The 18,514-nt window shown below is 45.4% G+C and overlaps 1 protein-coding gene across 2 annotated transcripts; it reads left to right on the top strand.

The window, feature by feature from the left end:
• Nucleotides 1-14,378: 14,378 nt before the first annotated feature.
• On the top strand, nucleotides 14,379-17,975 carry gtpbp10 (GTP-binding protein 10 (putative)). 2 transcript variants are annotated; one of them, XM_084445037.1, is made up of 10 exons: nucleotides 14,379-14,505; nucleotides 15,067-15,260; nucleotides 15,361-15,452; nucleotides 15,652-15,796; nucleotides 15,918-15,991; nucleotides 16,268-16,320; nucleotides 16,413-16,520; nucleotides 16,833-16,910; nucleotides 17,051-17,174; nucleotides 17,458-17,975. In XM_084445037.1, the coding sequence occupies exons 1-10, from the start codon at nucleotides 14,473-14,475 to the stop codon at nucleotides 17,703-17,705; spliced, it is 1,149 nt and encodes a 382-aa protein (XP_084301163.1). In that variant the 5' UTR covers nucleotides 14,379-14,472; the 3' UTR covers nucleotides 17,706-17,975. The 2 variants fall into 2 exon arrangements, with proteins under 2 accessions (XP_084301163.1, XP_084301164.1); XM_084445038.1 differs by having other exon boundaries at nucleotides 14,432-14,728.
• The last annotated feature ends 539 nt before the right edge of the window (nucleotides 17,976-18,514 follow it).

Here is an 18,514-nt window from a genome sequence, read left to right as displayed (position 1 = left end):
TTCTACTCTCCCAGAACTTCTTCCTAATGGCGCTCGCTCGCTAGAGCTGCTTCATCTTCATCACACACACACACACACACACACACACACACACACACACACACACACACACACACACACACACACACACACACACACACACACACACACACACACACACACACACACACACAGTATATAACCCTAACCCTAATATACCTGCCAGTGTGTATGATGGCTCAATGGGTGTACAGCAAGGTTCATCCAGCACGGGGTTAATTGTATTTTCATTAAAAGTGTGTTTTTCTGGCATGCCTTAAAAGAGTTATTAATATTCATTATTTGAAATAAAACACATACATCTCTTTTATGAATAAACATTGCAAATTTGATGCATTTTACTTTAGTTTTTTTGTTGTTGCATGAAATCCATTAAATCTAAAATTTTCTGGGATTTTGGCCCCTAACCCTAACCCTAAATAGATGCATTTGGATAGACCTGAAGCTAATCAGAGCAAAGAAACGTGGGTTGGTCTGCGTCACATATTACACTGATCTGAGATCATTTAGATCCGCCATCAACGTTCTCTGTCATACATCACGTTCGTAGTGAGTGAGTAGCCTATTGTCTAATTCAGTAGTGGTGACCGCCCATGTCTGTTGCTCTCCATGTAATTTTGCGTGCGAAAAACGTCTAGCTGTTGGGAGTGGGGAGGGTGAAATTCTGTTGTGTATGTATTCACATTGAAATTCTGACATTAATTTGAGCCCCATCACTGTATGGATTAGCCCTACCGTCGCCTAGCCAACAAAAATACTCTGGAGCCGCCACTGCCGGGTACCCTCAGAGGGACCCCAAAACAGCAGAGAAAAAAAACTTTGGAACTGGAAATGTATTAGCCGGTCTACTAGAGGTCTATCTTGTGGAAGAAGATGAAGGAGGGTCTCATTAGGTTGACCTGGGGAGAGACCAACAAACAGCCACCACAAGCTCTCAATCAACACTGAGGATGATGGTCGGGTATCCTGTCCAATAATTATACCCCCCTCCCTGGATGGAAGAGCATGGGGCTGTTGAACACCAGGTCAGCAGCAGCTTTCTCCAGGAGTCTGATGGCCAATGCTGCAGGATGGCAGCAAGTAGGGAGTTGCAGGAGTCCAGGCGGGAGATGACAACAGCCTGGATGAGCACTAGTGACGAATCACAGCCAGATTTATTTCCTAGCATAAAGTTTGATAAAAGAGATGAGTATTAGCAAAAGCAAGGAGAATGATTATATCAGTGTACAATGAGCTATGATGGGGAAGAATCACAATATTAATTAGATTTTCAGGCATGGCATATACATGGCATGCTTACTTGCAATGGTAATAATGCCTTCAGGTAATAACAATAACCATGCTTGATTAATATGATGTATAATGTGGCAAATGCTATAGTAGCAGCAGCAAGCATCAGCCCACTTTAGCTAAATAACGCCATACAAGATTACAGACTGTAATCAATGTATGAACAATGTCACATTGAGCATGCTCAACATTATGTTAAAATTGAAATACATCTGAGACCTCCGAACGTAACGTTAGCATTAACTAACGTTAACCCTAAGCCGTTAGCATTAGCTACCGTTAGCATAGCTACCTAGCCTATCAATATAGTTGACGTTAATATAAAGAAATGTAACATTATATAATGTTAGCTAAGTTATTCAACATTGACCCACCTACCCTTTTGATCTTTTCCAACGATGTCCTAAAGTAACCACATGTCATGATAATTTGCATCATAGACATACGTTCATATCTATGATTAGCATGATCATAGCACCTTCATTGCTAAAAGCATAGCAAATGTTAGCCGACGTCATTACATATGACTTTCTATCCAATCAGAGGCAGAGTAGGGCGGGTCTTCCTATGGTGACGGGTTTTCCGCCGAGCTCGCAGGACTCATGAACGCGCGACCAGCGTCCCGAGGCTCGTTCACAGCACATGTTTCAAATGGGCTCGATACAGGTATTGGTGGCTTCAAAAACAAAAAAACCCCATTGAATTAAAAGTTTATATTGATTAGATTGGTCTCTGATACTGAATGATACCCAGACAAATTTTGTTTTCCTTTTCTAGCCCTATCTATCATAATCCACAAACCATGGGAAATAAGGGTCTTGGGCCGCATGCCGTCACGTGACTTGCAATACCGAGCTTGGCCTGAAAGCCCATGGTGGCTTCAATGCGCCAAGCTGATCCTGGGGGCTTGGGGGGCAGAGAGCCAGAAGGACACACAGGCACTGGAGATGCCTCCATCGGCCGGGGACGGTAACCATCATCCGGTTCTATGACAGGACAACCATTTGATGAGCAGATTAAAGAATACAATTATTCCCCTTGGTTTTCAGTGCACATATTATAGGTTATAATAACGCACTCATAATTTACAAATGTGATGAGAAAAAAGTTCCCTAAATGATTGTACAGAGGCAATAGCCTTCATTAAGTATCAACAGAAAGCCAAGTGTGTCTCCAATTAATACAGGATAGGGAATTTACTTTATTTGACTATACCATAAACTACTTACAATGTGACGAGTTGGTTGTAGTCCAGTCTGTAACTGCACTGGTATTCGTCCAACATGGCCATGACTGACTGTTTTATAGCCACACAGCGCACGCGTCATATGTGACAAGCTTTTAACGAAGCTGTTATTCGTATAAAATCTAAATCTGAGTGGCCTAAAGAAATTGGTGAATTAATCGACCATTTAATCAATCAAGCAACGTGATAAACTATTTATGAGGGGTAGAATATTGAAATAAAATGAGAATTAAACAATTCGAATTCATTCTCTGGTTATGCTGACAATTGCGCACATGCCTTACGTATAGGCCCTAGACTTCGTATGTATATGTTACAAGGTCAACTCAGAAGAATCAATTTCTCAATAAATCACACTGATTATTGTATGTGATAAAATACCACCATAACCATGGAATGATTCAAGGATGTCATTATGATGTTTCTCAAAGTATTTAACCCCTTTAAACCCCATTTTCTATATATTAGGCAAATGCAGGCCTAATGATTTTCCTAAAAGTGTCCAATCAGATTCCGTTTCTCCATTAATGATAGGCCTATCGCTCCAGGTCAATTACATCCACAACGACCATGTCGTGAAGGAAAGATCTAACTCTTTTTAACCCCATTTTCTGCATATTAGGCCAATGCACAGGTCTAATGATTTTCTAAGTGTCCAATCTTCCGTTTCTCAATGAATGATAACACTGGTGATAAATTACCTCCACGATGACGTAGCGTGAAGAACGGATCTGACGCTCTTCACGTGCAGCACGTAGCTCAGTAGGTAGAGAGACCGGCTGGGGATCGCGAGGTCACAGCTTCTGAAGTGTGCTGAAGAGCAAGACACTGAACCCCAAAATCAGTTCACGTGCGGCAGGGTGGCATAGTTCCTGGTACTGTCGCCTCACAAGAAGGTTCCTTTCTATGCGGAGTTTGCACGTTCTCCCCGTGTTCACAAGGGTTTCCTCCCATTACATTACATTACAGTCATTTAGCAGACGCTTTTATCCAAAGCGACTAACAATAATTGCATTTAACGTAGGAAGAGCCAATGTACTACTACTTGCCAGAACTCACAAGTGCATCTTCTTTCTAAAACAAGTGACTAAGAGCATAATCTAGTGCTGAAGGCAAAGTGCAAGAATCACAATCTAAAGTACAGTGCAATATAATATAATAAGTGCTTAGGTGGGAGGATTGTTTTAGTACTTCTTGAAGAGATGAGTTTTGAGCCTGCGACGAAAGATGGGCAGCGACTCTGCTGTCCTGACATCAGTGGGCAGCTCATTCCACCACTGCGGGGCCAGGACAGAGAAGAGCCGTGACCGTGTCGATCGACCGCAGGAGCCTCGGAGTGACGGGGCAACCAGTCGCCCTGAGGTAGCAGAGCGTAATAGTCGGGAGGGGATGTAGGGTTTGACCATGGCCTGGAGGTAGGAGGGGGCTGTTCCTTTCATTGCCCTGTAGGTTAGCGCCAGAGTTTTAAACTGGATGCGAGCCGCTACAGGGAGCCAGTGTAGGGAACGGTTTCCCAATACGAGAAACATACAGAAGAACAGAGGCTCTTTCTGTTCCTGAGCAGGATTTGGACTGAGCATTCTGGTGAGGCTGCCCGTTGGAGGAGGACGGCTTGGATGGGTTAGCTAACCCTAACCCTAAGGGACACCTTTGGTGGGTATTGGGCGTTCCCCTAGGGCATCCTGGGGACCAGGGAGGCAACACTCTGTCGGGGCTGGCCCTGGTCCCCTAAAACCTCTTGAAGTGGCTAGGAAGGCAACGCTCTGTCGGGGCTGGTCCTGGTCATTGCTTGGGGGGAGGCTCTGGAGGGATACTCATGCCCATACTAGTAAGTATGCGGCTCCCCTGGGATCCATCTGGATCCTTGTGAACCAGGGTGAGTGGTCCAGGCCTTGCGGACCTTCATCGTGGCCCATTTTCTATGGGGCTTAGCCTCTCCACTGCATACAGTCCACCTCGCACCACACCTTTCTTCGTTGGAGACCCCCTCCCAGGGTTGGTAAGTTATGGTGTTCCTGTAGGCTTTTGGATCTCTTCTCCTCCCACCTTACACCTTGGTCGGTCCCCTTAACCTCCCAGTCAGAGGCAGAATCTCAGCGGTGAGCATGCTCTGAGGGTCGAGTTCAACCGGTGTGTATTATCAGTGTTCTTCCTTAATTGGAATATACATTGTTGTACACCCATGGCTGTCTGGACATTGGTTGTACTAAGGGGCCTTTCTGAATGTTCTCTCATATGGGATATACGTTTGATGAGCCCCTGCTCTCCCCTTGTTTGGAGTCCCATGGTCATTCCGGTCTTGGTTTTTACTATGGAGTATACCTCAGTGGTTATATTGATGTTCTTCCTTAAGGGGAATATACATCGGTATATACCCTGGTGACTTCTCATAGATTCCAAGGAACCATCCTGGGGTTGGGGCTTTACGGCAGTGGCAGACGTCTCAGTGGTGAGCGAGCGCTGTCTGTCCTAACAATGGTGTTTCCAGTCTTCCTGAGGACCCCGTCTCCCCTTAGTTTGATCTCCTTCCCCTTTCCGCCCTCTGCTGGGTCATCTCCCGGCTCCTTACTTTCCCGTTGCCCTCCTCCTCCATTATATGGCCCTCGTAACTGGTCCGTCTCGAATTTGGATCCCCCACTTCTCACCTCGGCTTCCCCTTCTTTTAACTTTGACGTAGTCTCCCTTTCACCAATCTACCTTTTTAGCACAGTCTCTAATGCTCTTCTAGTCTAGCCTTGTAGGGTAGGCCCCCTATAGGTTTCCCCAGCAAAATAGGTCAAATTAGTCTAAACGTTCTGCTCCTCTAAGCCTAATATGCTCCATTGACCCGGAGGGACACACACCGGGATCTGATCAACCCTGGTGGGCCTACCCAGACTGAGGGTGTATAGTTTGGCCGAAACACCTGTTGACGTCTGGGTAACTACTGATGATTGTGTTCCAATATTTAGTTGTCTTAATAATCTGTAGACTTACTGCCCCTAGTATTCATGATGAGCCATTAATATCTTAGTTAGCATAGTCATAATGTAAGGCTTAGTGGCCAAGTCTTTTAAACTAATGTCTCAACCTTTAATTTTACTTACAGGATGCATACATATGCCTATCCCTAACCATTACCCTAATCCTAACCTCACAAGACTTCATACCTGACCCTAATCTCAGGCCCTTATCTAAACCTAACCCCAACCTTAAAACCCATATGCCTATCCCTAACCATTACTCTAACCCTAACCTCACAGGACTTCATACCTGACCCTAATCTCAGACTCTTACCTAAACCTAACCCCAACCTTAAAATCCATATGCCTATCCCTAACCATTACTCTAATCCTTACCTCACAAGACTTCATACCTGACCCTAATCTCAGGCTCTTACCTAAACCTAACCCCAACCTTAAAACCCATATGCCTATCCCTAACCATTACTCTAATCCTAACCTCACAGGACTTCATACCTGACCCTTATCTCAGACTCTTACCTAAACCTAACCCCAACCTTAAAACCCGACCCTAAACGCCCTGAGCCCCGTCCTGGCACTGACTCACTACCTAGCCCTCCATCTCCACTGGATCTCTCTGACTCCCTACTTGGAACGGACCTTCACTCTCTGTGCGTCATCCTACCTCCCTTGTGATAAAGTTTACTCTGCTCTATTCAGGCCTGGTTTCACCCCTTCATGTTTTCATGAGGGGTGGTCAGATTGGCAGATATCACTGATACATGTGACATGGTGACAGCGGTACTATCTGTGTGTAGCAGAGTGCCTTCTTCTCCTGCTTCATACGTGGTGTACCTAAAGAACTTGGTACACCAGTACCCGTATCTTGTGGGAGAAGCTCTGTCCCCTAACTTAACCCTAACCCTCTACATCATACAGAACTATAGCTGCTGCACACACTGCAGGTTGGGGCCGGGCATTTTGAGGAGGAAGATGAAGGAGGAGATAAATGACAAATACACGTCTCTGCCCGAATCCTAATTATTTTTAACTTCCTAAATTAAAAATATCTTTGACATTGTGTTTGAAATCCAAACAGTAAATGACGGAGTAGATATTAGCATGTTTATTCTGCATCATCCAGGGCTTGATCTCACAACCACATGTAGGCCTACCAAGGGAAGGTCATGTTCTTGTTGAGCCAATTGAGAAGCTGGCAGCTTGGTCTTCGCTTGATCCTCTGATAAAACCTGTTAAGTTCTACAAAAGAACGTTCTCAAACAAACTTAAATCGTACGAGGCGTATGTGTGTGTGTGTATATATATATATATATATATATATATATATATATATATATATATATATCATCTGCTGTCTGCTTACAATTGCAGAGTAACTTCTGTGAAAATTCTGTCCTGAATCAGTGGCCAATCAATAAATTTGGCTGGAAGTAGTCTAATGTGCACTCACACAGCGAGCGACTTGGGCGACGAGAGCGGCCGGCTGCCATTCATTCTCAATAGAAGCTGGCGACATAGGGCGACGCGATGCCAGCGGTCTGAGCGTAGATTTGAAGTTGGGCAGAGTTCAACTTTATGCAAATTAGCAGTGACATCGCCGAAGCAGCAACCAATAGCAGATCAGGTTACCTCAGAATGTAGGGTAGGCCTGGTAGAATACATCTTCAATAATGTGAGTGACACATGAATGACCCGCTCCCCCGGCGTCTGCAGCTCTTGGCTGCCGGGGAGCTGGCGACGAGATGCACGCAACCAGAGCGACCGCTGTCGCCCTAGTCGCTTGCTGTCTGAGTCTAGCATGGAGGTATAATATAACTGGAGACGGCATTGTAAATGGCTGCCTATTCATTTCAATGAAAGTTGCTCACCGGCGCATGAAGCCATTTGACGTAGTGGCCAAAGCCCGGTATTGCAAGTCACGTGACGGCATGCGGCCCAAGACCCTTATTTCCCATTGTTTGTGGATTATGATAGATAGGGCTAGAAAAGGAAAACAAAATTTTTCTCGGTATCATTCAGCATCAGAGACCAATCTAATCAATATAAACTTTTAATTCAATGGGGTTTTGTTTGTTTTTGAAGCCACCAATACCTGTATCGAGCCATTTGAAACATGTGCTGTGCACGAGCCTCGGGGACGCTGGTCGCGCGTTCACGTCACCATAGGAAGACCCGCCCTACTCTGCCTCTGATTGAATAGTTTTAAGGATGTCATGCAATGACGTCGGCTAACATTTGCTATGCTTTTAGCAATGAAGCTGCTATGATCATGCTAATCATAGATATGAACGTATATCTATGATGCAAATGATCATGACATGTGGTTACTTTAGGACATCGTTGGAAAAGATCTAGAGGGTAAGTGGGTCAATGTTGAATAACTTAGCTAACATTATCTAATGTTACATTTCTTTATATTAACATCAACTATATTGATAGGCTAGGGAGCTATGCTAACGGTAGCTAATGCTAACGGCTTAGGGTTAACGTTAGTTAATGCTAACGTTACGTTCGGAGGTCTCAGATGTATTTCAATTTTAACATAATGTTGAGCATGATCAATGTGACATTGTTCATACATTGATTACAGTCTGTAATCTTGTCTGGCATTATTTAGCTATAGTGGGCTGATGCTACTATAGCATTTGCCACATTATACATCAAATTAATCAAGCATAGTTAGTGTTATTACCTGAAGGCATTATTACCATTGCAAGTAAGCATGCCATGTATATGCCATGCCTGGAAATCAAATTAATAGTGTAATTCCTCCCCATCATAGCTCATTGTACACTGATATAATCATTCTCCTTGCCTTTGCTAATACTCATCTCTTTTATCAAACTTTGTGCTAGGAAAGAAATCTGTCTGTGATTCGTCGCTAGTGCTCATCCAGGCTGTTGTCATCTCCCGCCTGGACTCCTGCAACTCCCTACTTGCTGCCATCCTGCAGCGTTGGCCATCAGACTCCTGGAGAAAGCTGCTGCTGACCTGGTGTTCAACGGCCCCATGCTCTTCCACACAACTTCCCTACTCCGTTCTCAGCACTGGCTCCCTGCGCTGTCCCATCCAGTTTAGGACTGTGGTGCAAGCCTACAGGGCAAATGAACAGCTCCCTCCGACCTCCAGGCTGTGGTCAAGCTCTGCTGCCTTGAGGTGATTGGTTCCCCAGTTGCTCCAAGCCCCCCTACGGCAGATTGGCGTGGCCATGGCTTTTTTCTGTCCTGGCCTCACAGTGGTGGGAACTGTCCACTGATGTCAGTACAGCAGAGTCGCTGCCCATCTTTCGCCGCATGCTGAAAATTCACCTGTTCAAGATGTGCCACATAAGGAAAGGAGCTGACTGCCTTAGCAAGTGGGTTGGTGAATCAGAACACATAATCAGCTCTGCCTTCTCTTTGACCAGGTTAGCCAATGGGGCAACTGTGGCGGTTGGGGGAGGGGGGTATAATTATTGGACAGGACACCTGACCATCATCCTCAGTGTTGACTGAGAGCTTGTGATGGCTGTTTGTTGGTCTCTCCCCAGGTCAACCTAATGAGACCCTCCTTCATCTTCTTCCACAAGATAGACCGGCTGGCCCCAGTACGCTCCAGCAGACAGGACCAGATACACAGGTGAGGCCTGTCTGTCACGGAGCCACCGCCTCGCTCCGCCTCTGGTGTAACTCGGTTCTTCAGCTTGGCTGCGTACTTGATTGATGTTGCACATGGGCGATTGGAACTAAACTAACCTTGTGTTGCATTTGTCTTTCTCTCTCTGGCTCTATCGTGTCCACTCTGCTGGCGCTGATGGATGGGTTGGACAGTCAAGGGGAGCCAGTGGTCCAGTTCCTGTTCATGCTTGGTTGTTGCCTACTCACCTTCCCATCTCTTGCATCACCTGCCACCTGTCTCCACTCTGCCCAGCTGCACCTCATCCCTCATTACTCTTAGCATTAATACCAGTCAATTTCCCTTGGTTCTCTGTAAGATCATCCAGTCATCTACCTAGTCTGCTCAGCTCTTCTGTCTGCCATATTTTAAGTTGTTTATTGAAATTGAGTTAAAGTAGTTTGTATGGGTCAAGCATCCTCCAGTTTGTATGACTCAAGATCTGTTTACTGCCATGTATATGGTTCACACATACTAGAAATTTGACTAGGGTTAAGGCATACACTGGTGACATGTTTTTAATTGTTTTGTGATCACTGTCTTTGTGATATTTTCTGATGACCAAGCCTTTGATCTAAGCAGAGCCTTAGAACATTATGGAGGAACCATGTCCCTTTCTTTTACCGATCCCTGAGAGCAAGACCTGTGAATGTCCTTAACAGTGTGGTGGCCACATTTGTTGGGAATTTGGGTGGAAATAGTGTTGAACATCATTGCATAGTTTGACTGCCATTTCATACCAACATTAAGAGAAAGTGGAGAAGTAGGCTATACCTAGAAAATACTATAGGTGTGCAATTCGTTTGTACAGTCTGGTAGTTAAATGGTTAAAAATGGGCAAGCAATAACATTGGAGGGAAATGTATACTGACACTGATGATTGTTTCAGAAATGGTCTGAGACAAAATAATGAAATGTTATACATAAGTATTGTGAAACACTGAACATATTTTAATGACTGACAAGGAGAGAGGAAACAGTACAAGTTAATCAATATTAACTAGGCTCACTATGAACAGTGTGTATTATTGGCTCTGTTCTGACATCAGTGCACAGTTCATTCCACCACTGTGAGGCCAGGACAGAAAAGAGCCATGGCCGTTACAATCTGCCGTAGGGGGGCTTGGAGCAACTGGGGAACCAATCACCTCAAGGCAGCAGAGCTTGACTACAGCCTGGATGTCGGAGGGAGCTGTTCATTTGCCCTGTAGGCTTGCACCACAGTCCTAAACTGGATGGGACAGCGCAGGGAGCCAGTGCAGAGAACAGAGTAGGGAAGTTGTGTGGAAGAGCATGGGGCCGTTGAACACCAGGTCAGCAGCAGCTTTCTCCAGGAGTCTGATGGCCAACGCTGCAGGATGGCAGCAAGTAGGGAGTTGCAGGAGTCCAGGCGGGAGATGACAACAGCCTGGATGAGCACTAGCGACGAATCACAGACAGATTTCTTTCCTAGCACAAAGTTTGATAAAAGAGATGAGTATTAGCAAAGGCAAGGAGAATGATTATATCAGTGTACAATGAGCTATGATAGGGAAGAATTACACTATTAATTTGATTTCCAGGCATGGCATATACATGGCATGCTTACTTGCAATGGTAATAATGCCTTCAGGTAATAACACTAACTATGCTTGATTAATTTGATGTATAATGTGGCAAATGCTATAGTAGCATCAGCCCACTATAGCTAAATAATGCCAGACAAGATTACAGACTGTAATCAATGTATGAACAATGTCACATTGATCATGCTCAACATTATGTTAAAATTGAAATACATCTGAGACCTCCGAACGTAACGTTAGCATTAACTAACGTTAACCCTAAGCCGTTAGCATTAGCTACCGTTAGCATAGCTCCCTAGCCTATCAATATAGTTGATGTTAATATAAAGAAATGTAACATTAGATAATGTTAGCTAAGTTATTCAACATTGACCCACTTACCCTCTAGATCTTTTCCAACGATGTCCTAAAGTAACCACATGTCATGATCATTTGCATCATAGATATACGTTCATATCTATGATTAGCATGATCATAGCAGCTTCATTGCTAAAAGCATAGCAAATGTTAGCCGACGTCATTGCATGACATCCTTAAAACTATTCAATCAGAGGCAGAGTAGGGCGGGTCTTCCTATGGTGACATGAACGCGCGACCAGCGTCCCCGAGGCTCGTGCACAGCACATGTTTCAAATGGCTCGATACAGGTATTGGTGGCTTCAAAAACAAACAAAACCCCATTGAATTAAAAGTTTATATTGATTAGATTGGTCTCTGATGCTGAATGATACCGAGAAAAATTTTGTTTTCCTTTTCTAGCCCTATCTATCATAATCCACAAACCATGGGAAATAAGGGTCTTGGGCCGCATGCCGTCACGTGACTTGCAATACCGGGCTTTGGCCACTACGTCAAATGGCTTCATGCGCCGGTGAGCAACTTTCATTGAAATGAATAGGCAGCCATTTTCAATGCCGTCTCCAGTTTTATACCTCCATGGTTGAATGGGGATGCCAACACCGACGTCTCTGATTGGTGGAGCTCGAGCTGTTGGACTATAGGATTGTGGGATAGTGTTTTTTTTCTTTCTTTTCCATATGAGAGCAATAGATTGAGGGGGACAGGATGAGGACAGAATTCAAAATACTGTCAAATTGTATTTGAGATACTGTATAATTCTGAAAAATGTCACACAAATGACATGGTTCTCAGCAGGAAACCGGTGGCCTGTCCGCTCCGAGTAGAAAATGAGTCCTTACCCCAAGTGAAGGAGTTCAAGTCTCTGGGGGTCTTGTTCACGAGTGAGGGAACCATGGAGAGGGAGTTTGGCCGAAGAATCGGAGCAGCTGGTGCGGTTCTGCAGTCGCTTTACCGCACTGTTGTGACGAAAAGAGAGCTGAGCCAAAAGGCAAAGCTCTCGATCTACCGGTCTATCTTCGTCCCCACCCTCACCTATGGTCATGAAGGATGGGTCATGACCGAAAGAACGAGATCACGGATACAAGCGGCCGAAATCAGTTTTCTCCGGAGGGTGGCTGGGGTCTCCCTGAGAGATCGGGTGAGAAGTTCAGTCATCCGGGAGAGACTCGGAGTAGAGCCGCTGCTCCTTTGCGTCGAAAGGAGCCAGTTGAGGTGGTTCGGGCATCTAGTGAGGATGCCTCCTGGGCGCCTCCTAGGGAGGTGTTCCAGGCGTGTCCGGCTGGGAGGAGGCCGCGGGGTAGACCCAGGACTAGGTGGCGGGACTACATCTCCGCACTGGCCTGTGAGCGGCTAAAGATTCCCCAGGCAGAGCTGGTTGATGCTGCTAGGGAAAGGGATGTCCCAAAGGGATGAAGATGGATGGATGGATGGATGGATGGATGGATGGATGTCACACAAATTACATTTTTTTCATGAACATAAGATTTTGCTGTGAATATGAAGAGCATGGCTGGCTTCAGATAGCTCTAACTTTAATCCTGGATGAACATTTTAGTAGGCCAACATATTGTGATGGAAATGAGTTGTGGGACTCTGGACTGAGCATATATTCACTGATTGACTGAATTGATTGGACATTACATTACAGTCATTTAGCAGACGCTTTTATCCAAAGCGACTAACAATAATTGCATTTAATGTAGGAAGAGCCAATGTACTACTATTTGCCAGAACTCACAAGTGCATCTTCTCTCTAAAACAAATGACTAAGAGCATAATCTAGTGCTGAAGGCAAAGTGCAAGAATAGCAATCTAAAGTACAGTGCAATATAATATAATACAATAAAATAAGGGATGTCTGGGGCCCCCTGCTGGAGCTGCTGCCTCCTTGACCCGACCCCGGAAAAGCGGATGAAGATGGATGGATGGATGGATGGATGGATGGATGGACTTTAGACTGTTGCTGTAGCGCCACCATCAGGACTATTGTCCCACAATGGCAGTTGAGGATTTTTGGCATAGGACAGAAAAAGAAGAATAAGAACACTAGACTGTGGGCCATTGGGTCTGGGTCCACACGCCACAAAACAGATTCTTTCCCACAGCCATCAGACTCATTAGCAAGGCTCGTGCCCCCCCCCCCCCCAACACACACACATACACACTGACTCTATACCCCTGCAGTTCTTGCACACAACCTCTGATTGTTCCACATACATTAACGGCACACACACTGCACTCACTAATCCTAACCCATACACTCTCCACACCCCATTCTGTATATAGTATCCCTTTTATTTATTTTACAGTATATCGTAATTTCGACATTGCACTGTGTTTTGTTTCACTGTTTTTTTTGTATTTTGTATTTGCACTGTCCTGTCCTGTTCTACACCATGTCCTATGTCGTCTACAACAGGGTTTGCCTTTACCCTAGTTAAATTCCTAGTACGTGTGAACCATATAGAGTGCCTTAGTGGAAGCAGGAAGAGAAAATCGCCATTGGACCTTAAAACAGAAAAAAATATGAATGGTAGTGAGAGAAAAATAATTTCTTGTGTCATCCCATATGATGTTTGTCAGTTTTAAACATAACTTACGACTACGAATACGACTGTCTTGCCGGCAACATTTTAAAAATATAAAAAAAAGAAAAAAGAAAAATGCAAACATTCCAACACTTCCTGAAAGCTGAGAAACTGTGCTTTCTAGTAATATAGAAAAAAATATATATATTTGGAACGTTGGCACTGTTGGAACTGACTAACTCTTCTTTCACATTCCTGCAGCTCTCAACATGGCTAGACTAATAGTGATTTGTATCTCTTTTAATAATGTCAAACTCGTTCTGGAATAACTGCTTTACAATTGTATCACAAACTGCGACTTTCTTGACTTGCAAAATTATGTTTTAAATTGACTACATGGCAATGAAGAGATATCTTGAAAGAAGAAGATGAAGAATATTTGGAAATAGAAATGTGAGACCAGATCTGAGAGTGAATAGAATTTAGTGTCTTAGGTACAATTTATAGGCCTACTGTTCGTGTAGTAAAGTCTGATTCAATTTAACTACATGTGTGCTTTATTTTAATGTCTCCCTTCTTTTTCCTCATAACAGTACAGTCCGACTGAGGCCCTACCTTGAACTAGAAATTCTCTTGGGTGGTGCAGTGACGCCTAATTTTACAATTCAATGACCGTTGTGTTTTGTTTTGCGGGACTTTTATTTTGAAAAACAGCTGGCTGTAGCCTACTGAACTGAACTCAAACGCTAACGTGACATTGGCCATCTTGCGTTAGCTAGCTAGCCGACTGTGTTGAAAGTGTTCTTGTGATTACTGAGCACCCCATAATGGTTTGGATCAGCAGGATTTGTTTTCGGAAGGTTAGTAGCTAAGTATCACAGCAAGTAGCTAGATAAACATAACTAGCATAGCGTTAGTTTAGCGTATGCATAGCCAACGTCAGCTAGCTAGCTAACGTTAGTGCTAGACTAGCTAAAAATCGCTTGCTAGCATTGCAAGTCACACGACTTCAGCTTGCTTCCGAACAGAACCCACATCACTTCGACTCCCGTCATTTTATCAAGGAATATCAAATACTTAAAGGTCAATAATTCTCCATAAAAATCAAACAAAGTAGTCAATAAATAGCTATCTAGGACGTTTAGATTCTTGTTAGCTACATAGTCTCTATTGGGCTTTCTTCACAGTGACACTTCGCTATTCAGCTGGCTAGATATTTAGAGTAGTTAGCTATACTTTTGTGGAGATAATGCATTGCTGATTCAAGTTGTTTTTAACACGTGTCTGCCAATTAGAGGTGTTAAACACATTATCGATCTGTAGAGAATCATGATGTACGCTATCGATGCAAGTTGAATTATAAGATGCCTACATGCACTGTCCGTTTGCCATGTCTCTCTTCCCTTCTGCCCTCTCCACAGTATGGCAACTTTGTGGACAACCTGCGTCTTTTTGTCCGAGGTGGGAGTGGAGGTATGGGGCTTCCCCGTCTGGGGGGACAGGGGGGTAAAGGAGGAGACGTCTGGGTGGTGGCAAAAAAGGAGATGACTCTAAAAAAGATCAAGGACAAGTTCCCCCAGAAACGCTTCATTGCTGGAGCAGGAATCAACAGCAGGTACGTGTCTCAAGTCGTGTATAATCCAACAGTATGTGTGTTTGTGTAGGTGTGTGTTTGTGTAGGGGTGTGTTGAGGTTGTGTGTCTATGTGTTAACAGTATCCAGGCCCTGAAGGGGGGAATAGGTGAGAACCAGGAAGTCTTGGCTCCTGTTGGTATCACTGTCACTACAGACGATGGCAAAGTTGTTGGTAAGTCAAAAGCCCCAACTAGAATGCTCACATCAATAACCATGCACATGCATGCACTTGCATACAGCATATTGCAAGTATAACATGCTGCTCCATCACACTTTAAAGGGTGTGATCTGATGTGTTTGATGCTGATCAATGATGGTTGATGTCAGTGCTTTGACACACATCACACTTCTTTACCCGCTGCCCCGTGTAGGTGAGCTGAACGTGGAAGGGGACCGTGTGCTGGTGGCCAAGGGGGGCCGAGGGGGGTCCTTCCACTCTGGGTTCCTACCCAGTAAGGGCCAGGCCAAACAGATCCGACTGGACCTCAGACTCATAGCAGACCTGGGCCTTGTGGGGTGAGTGAGGAAGACTATATGGAGCTCAGACTCATAGCAGACCTGGGCCGTGTGGGGTGAGTGAGGAAGACTAACCCTAACCCATGACCCAGATGGTGTCACCACGTCTCTCCCCTTTCAGCTTCCCCAACGCAGGAAAGTCCTCTCTACTGTCTGCCCTGTCGCACGCCAAACCCCAGATCGCCAGCTATGCCTGTGAGTGTACACACACACACACATACACACACACACATACACACACACACATACACTACACACACACACTACACACAAGGTCCATGTTCGTTCACACACACACACACACACACACACACACACACACACACACACACACACACACACACACACACGGTCCATGTTCGTTCAGCTCATATCTTATCTAGTCTTATCTGAGGTCTTTCATTTTGTCATATTCTTCTGTTTTGCAGTCAGTAACTTTCTCAAATGTGAATGTCTTTGGTTTCCCTGCAGTCACGACTCTGAGGCCAGAGATTGGCAAAGTAATGTATGAGGACCATAAGCAAGTAAGCCAGTTAAATGAGGATGCAGTCCCTTTGTCCTCTGACTGGTCTGTTCACAGGTTCATCTTCAGTATTCTTCTCTCTGATTGGTGTAGATCTCCGTGGCAGACCTCCCAGGGCTGATCGAAGGGGCCCACCAGAACAAAGGAATGGGCCACAAGTTCCTCAAACATGTGGAGAGGACCTCGCAGCTGCTGTTTGTGGTAAGAACTTCCCACAACCCTAGTATGATGTCAACACAACCCCAGTACCAGAGTGAACACAACACAACCCCAACACAACCCCAGTTCAAGAGTGAAGAAAGGCATCGACCCCAGCCGTACGTTACACTGGAGCAAAGCTACAAAGCATGGAAAGGACCGTTCTCTCCTTGTTTGCTGATTTCACATGACATAATACACGTTTTTCACATGACATAATACACGTTTTCACATGACTTAATACACGTTATTCGTCCTTATGAAGTTTAGGACGATCAAGTCCCCTCAACACATTCCTTCTGTTCCTGATTGTAGGTGGATGTTTGTGGCTTCCAGCTGGCAAGCAAAACGCCGTTCAGGTCAGCGTTTGAAGCTGTGCAACTTCTAACCAAGGTGAGGGCAGGGTTAGAACCCAACCACTTCTAACCAAGTTGAGGGCAGGGTTAGAACCTACCCACTCCTGAAGCCCTGAAGCTGGGAAGCGGGAGAGGGTGCTGCTTATACCTTCTCACCCCCCCGCCCTCTGTCATCAGGAGTTGGAGTTGTACAAGGAGCACCTCCTCTCCAAGCCTGCTCTGCTGGTGGTGAACAAGATGGACCTGCCTGATGCAGAGGACCGACTGGCAGAGCTGCAAGAACAACTGCAAAACCCAGATGGTAACCTGCTCCATCACCACCACTACCCCTAACCCTACCCCCACAGCCTCCTAACCCTAACCCTACCCCCAAAGCCTCCTACCCCTAACCCTACCCCCACAGCCTCCTAACCCTAACCCCACAGCCTCCTAATCCTAACCCTAACCCTACCCCCACAGCGTCATCAGGAGGCAGATGATCAGAGGACAGGGGTTCCTTTGGATGTTGGTGTTCTGTTTTCGTTTTTGTTCATGTACTCCAGAACATAATTACTGTGTTCTGTTTTGTGTTCCTGCCGCTGCAGAGTTCTCCCACCTGTTGCCTGAAAACATGGTTCCTAAGAACAACATGCTCTTCAAACACGTTGTTCCCATCTCTGCTACCACCGGATTGGGCATCAAACACCTGAAGACCTGCATCCGACAATCACTGGATGAGGAGGCTGCTGTGGTAACAGAGTCCCTGCACCGTGATAGGCTACAGGCACTGAGTCGGGGAATCACAGCCAAGAACACTCCTCATGTTGCCTGGGGCTCCACCCCCTCAGCCTGAACATGGTGTGTGTACAGTTGCTGCCTTATCAGGGCTTGAGTTGTCTGGACCACTTGTTTGGACACAGTGGGACGTTTGTGCCACAACAGCCCAGGACAGCATTCCCAACAGCCCAGGACAGCGTTCCTAGCAGCCCAGGACAGCATTCCCAACAGCCCAGGACAGTGTTCCCAGCCTGGGTAGACTCATATGGGGAATCGGCCACGAAGGCACGTTGAGGCTGGGATGGGACTCGTTCGCGTGACAAACGTCTGAGGAAGGAAATATGGATGTTGACATACATATCAATTAAAGTTTTATTTTATATTAAATATATTACAATATTGACTGATATTGTAAGATAAAAAAATATGGGCATTGATTTTTGCATTGTCAAGTCTATATACAGCATTACAGCAAAAGAAAAGATGGCAACATATATGTGGATTTAATATAGGTGCGTCCAGGTATGGGTTAAGGTTGCAGTCATATCCTAGAGGGACCAGCAGGGTGGGGGGTGGTGGGGTCCGGCCCCCCAGTATCCTAGAGCAGAGTGTCCATATGCCTGCTAGACAGCTGGGACCATGGGACCAGTGGGGGGGGGGGTGGTCCGGCCCCCCAGCAGGCCTCAGCTGTGTGGATGGTGTGCCCCGTAGCATTGATACATTCAAGTCTGAGTCTGGCCATCTTCCTTGCCACGTGGTGAAGACCGTCTATCTGTGCAGTTCTGTTGCGTTATTTCAGTTCAGAGACGTGAAAGGCAGAGAGACACGAGCCGGGCCTTCTGGCCAGAGATGAGCAGGTCTGAAGCCAGAACCTCAGGTGGGCCA

The sequence above is a fragment of the Borostomias antarcticus genome (genome assembly GCF_949987555.1).
Source record: "Borostomias antarcticus genome assembly, chromosome: 10".
Lineage (NCBI taxonomy): Eukaryota > Metazoa > Chordata > Actinopteri > Stomiiformes > Stomiidae > Borostomias > Borostomias antarcticus.
Note: the sequence above shows the minus strand (reverse complement) of the source record. Positions and strands in the feature narration are given on the sequence as shown.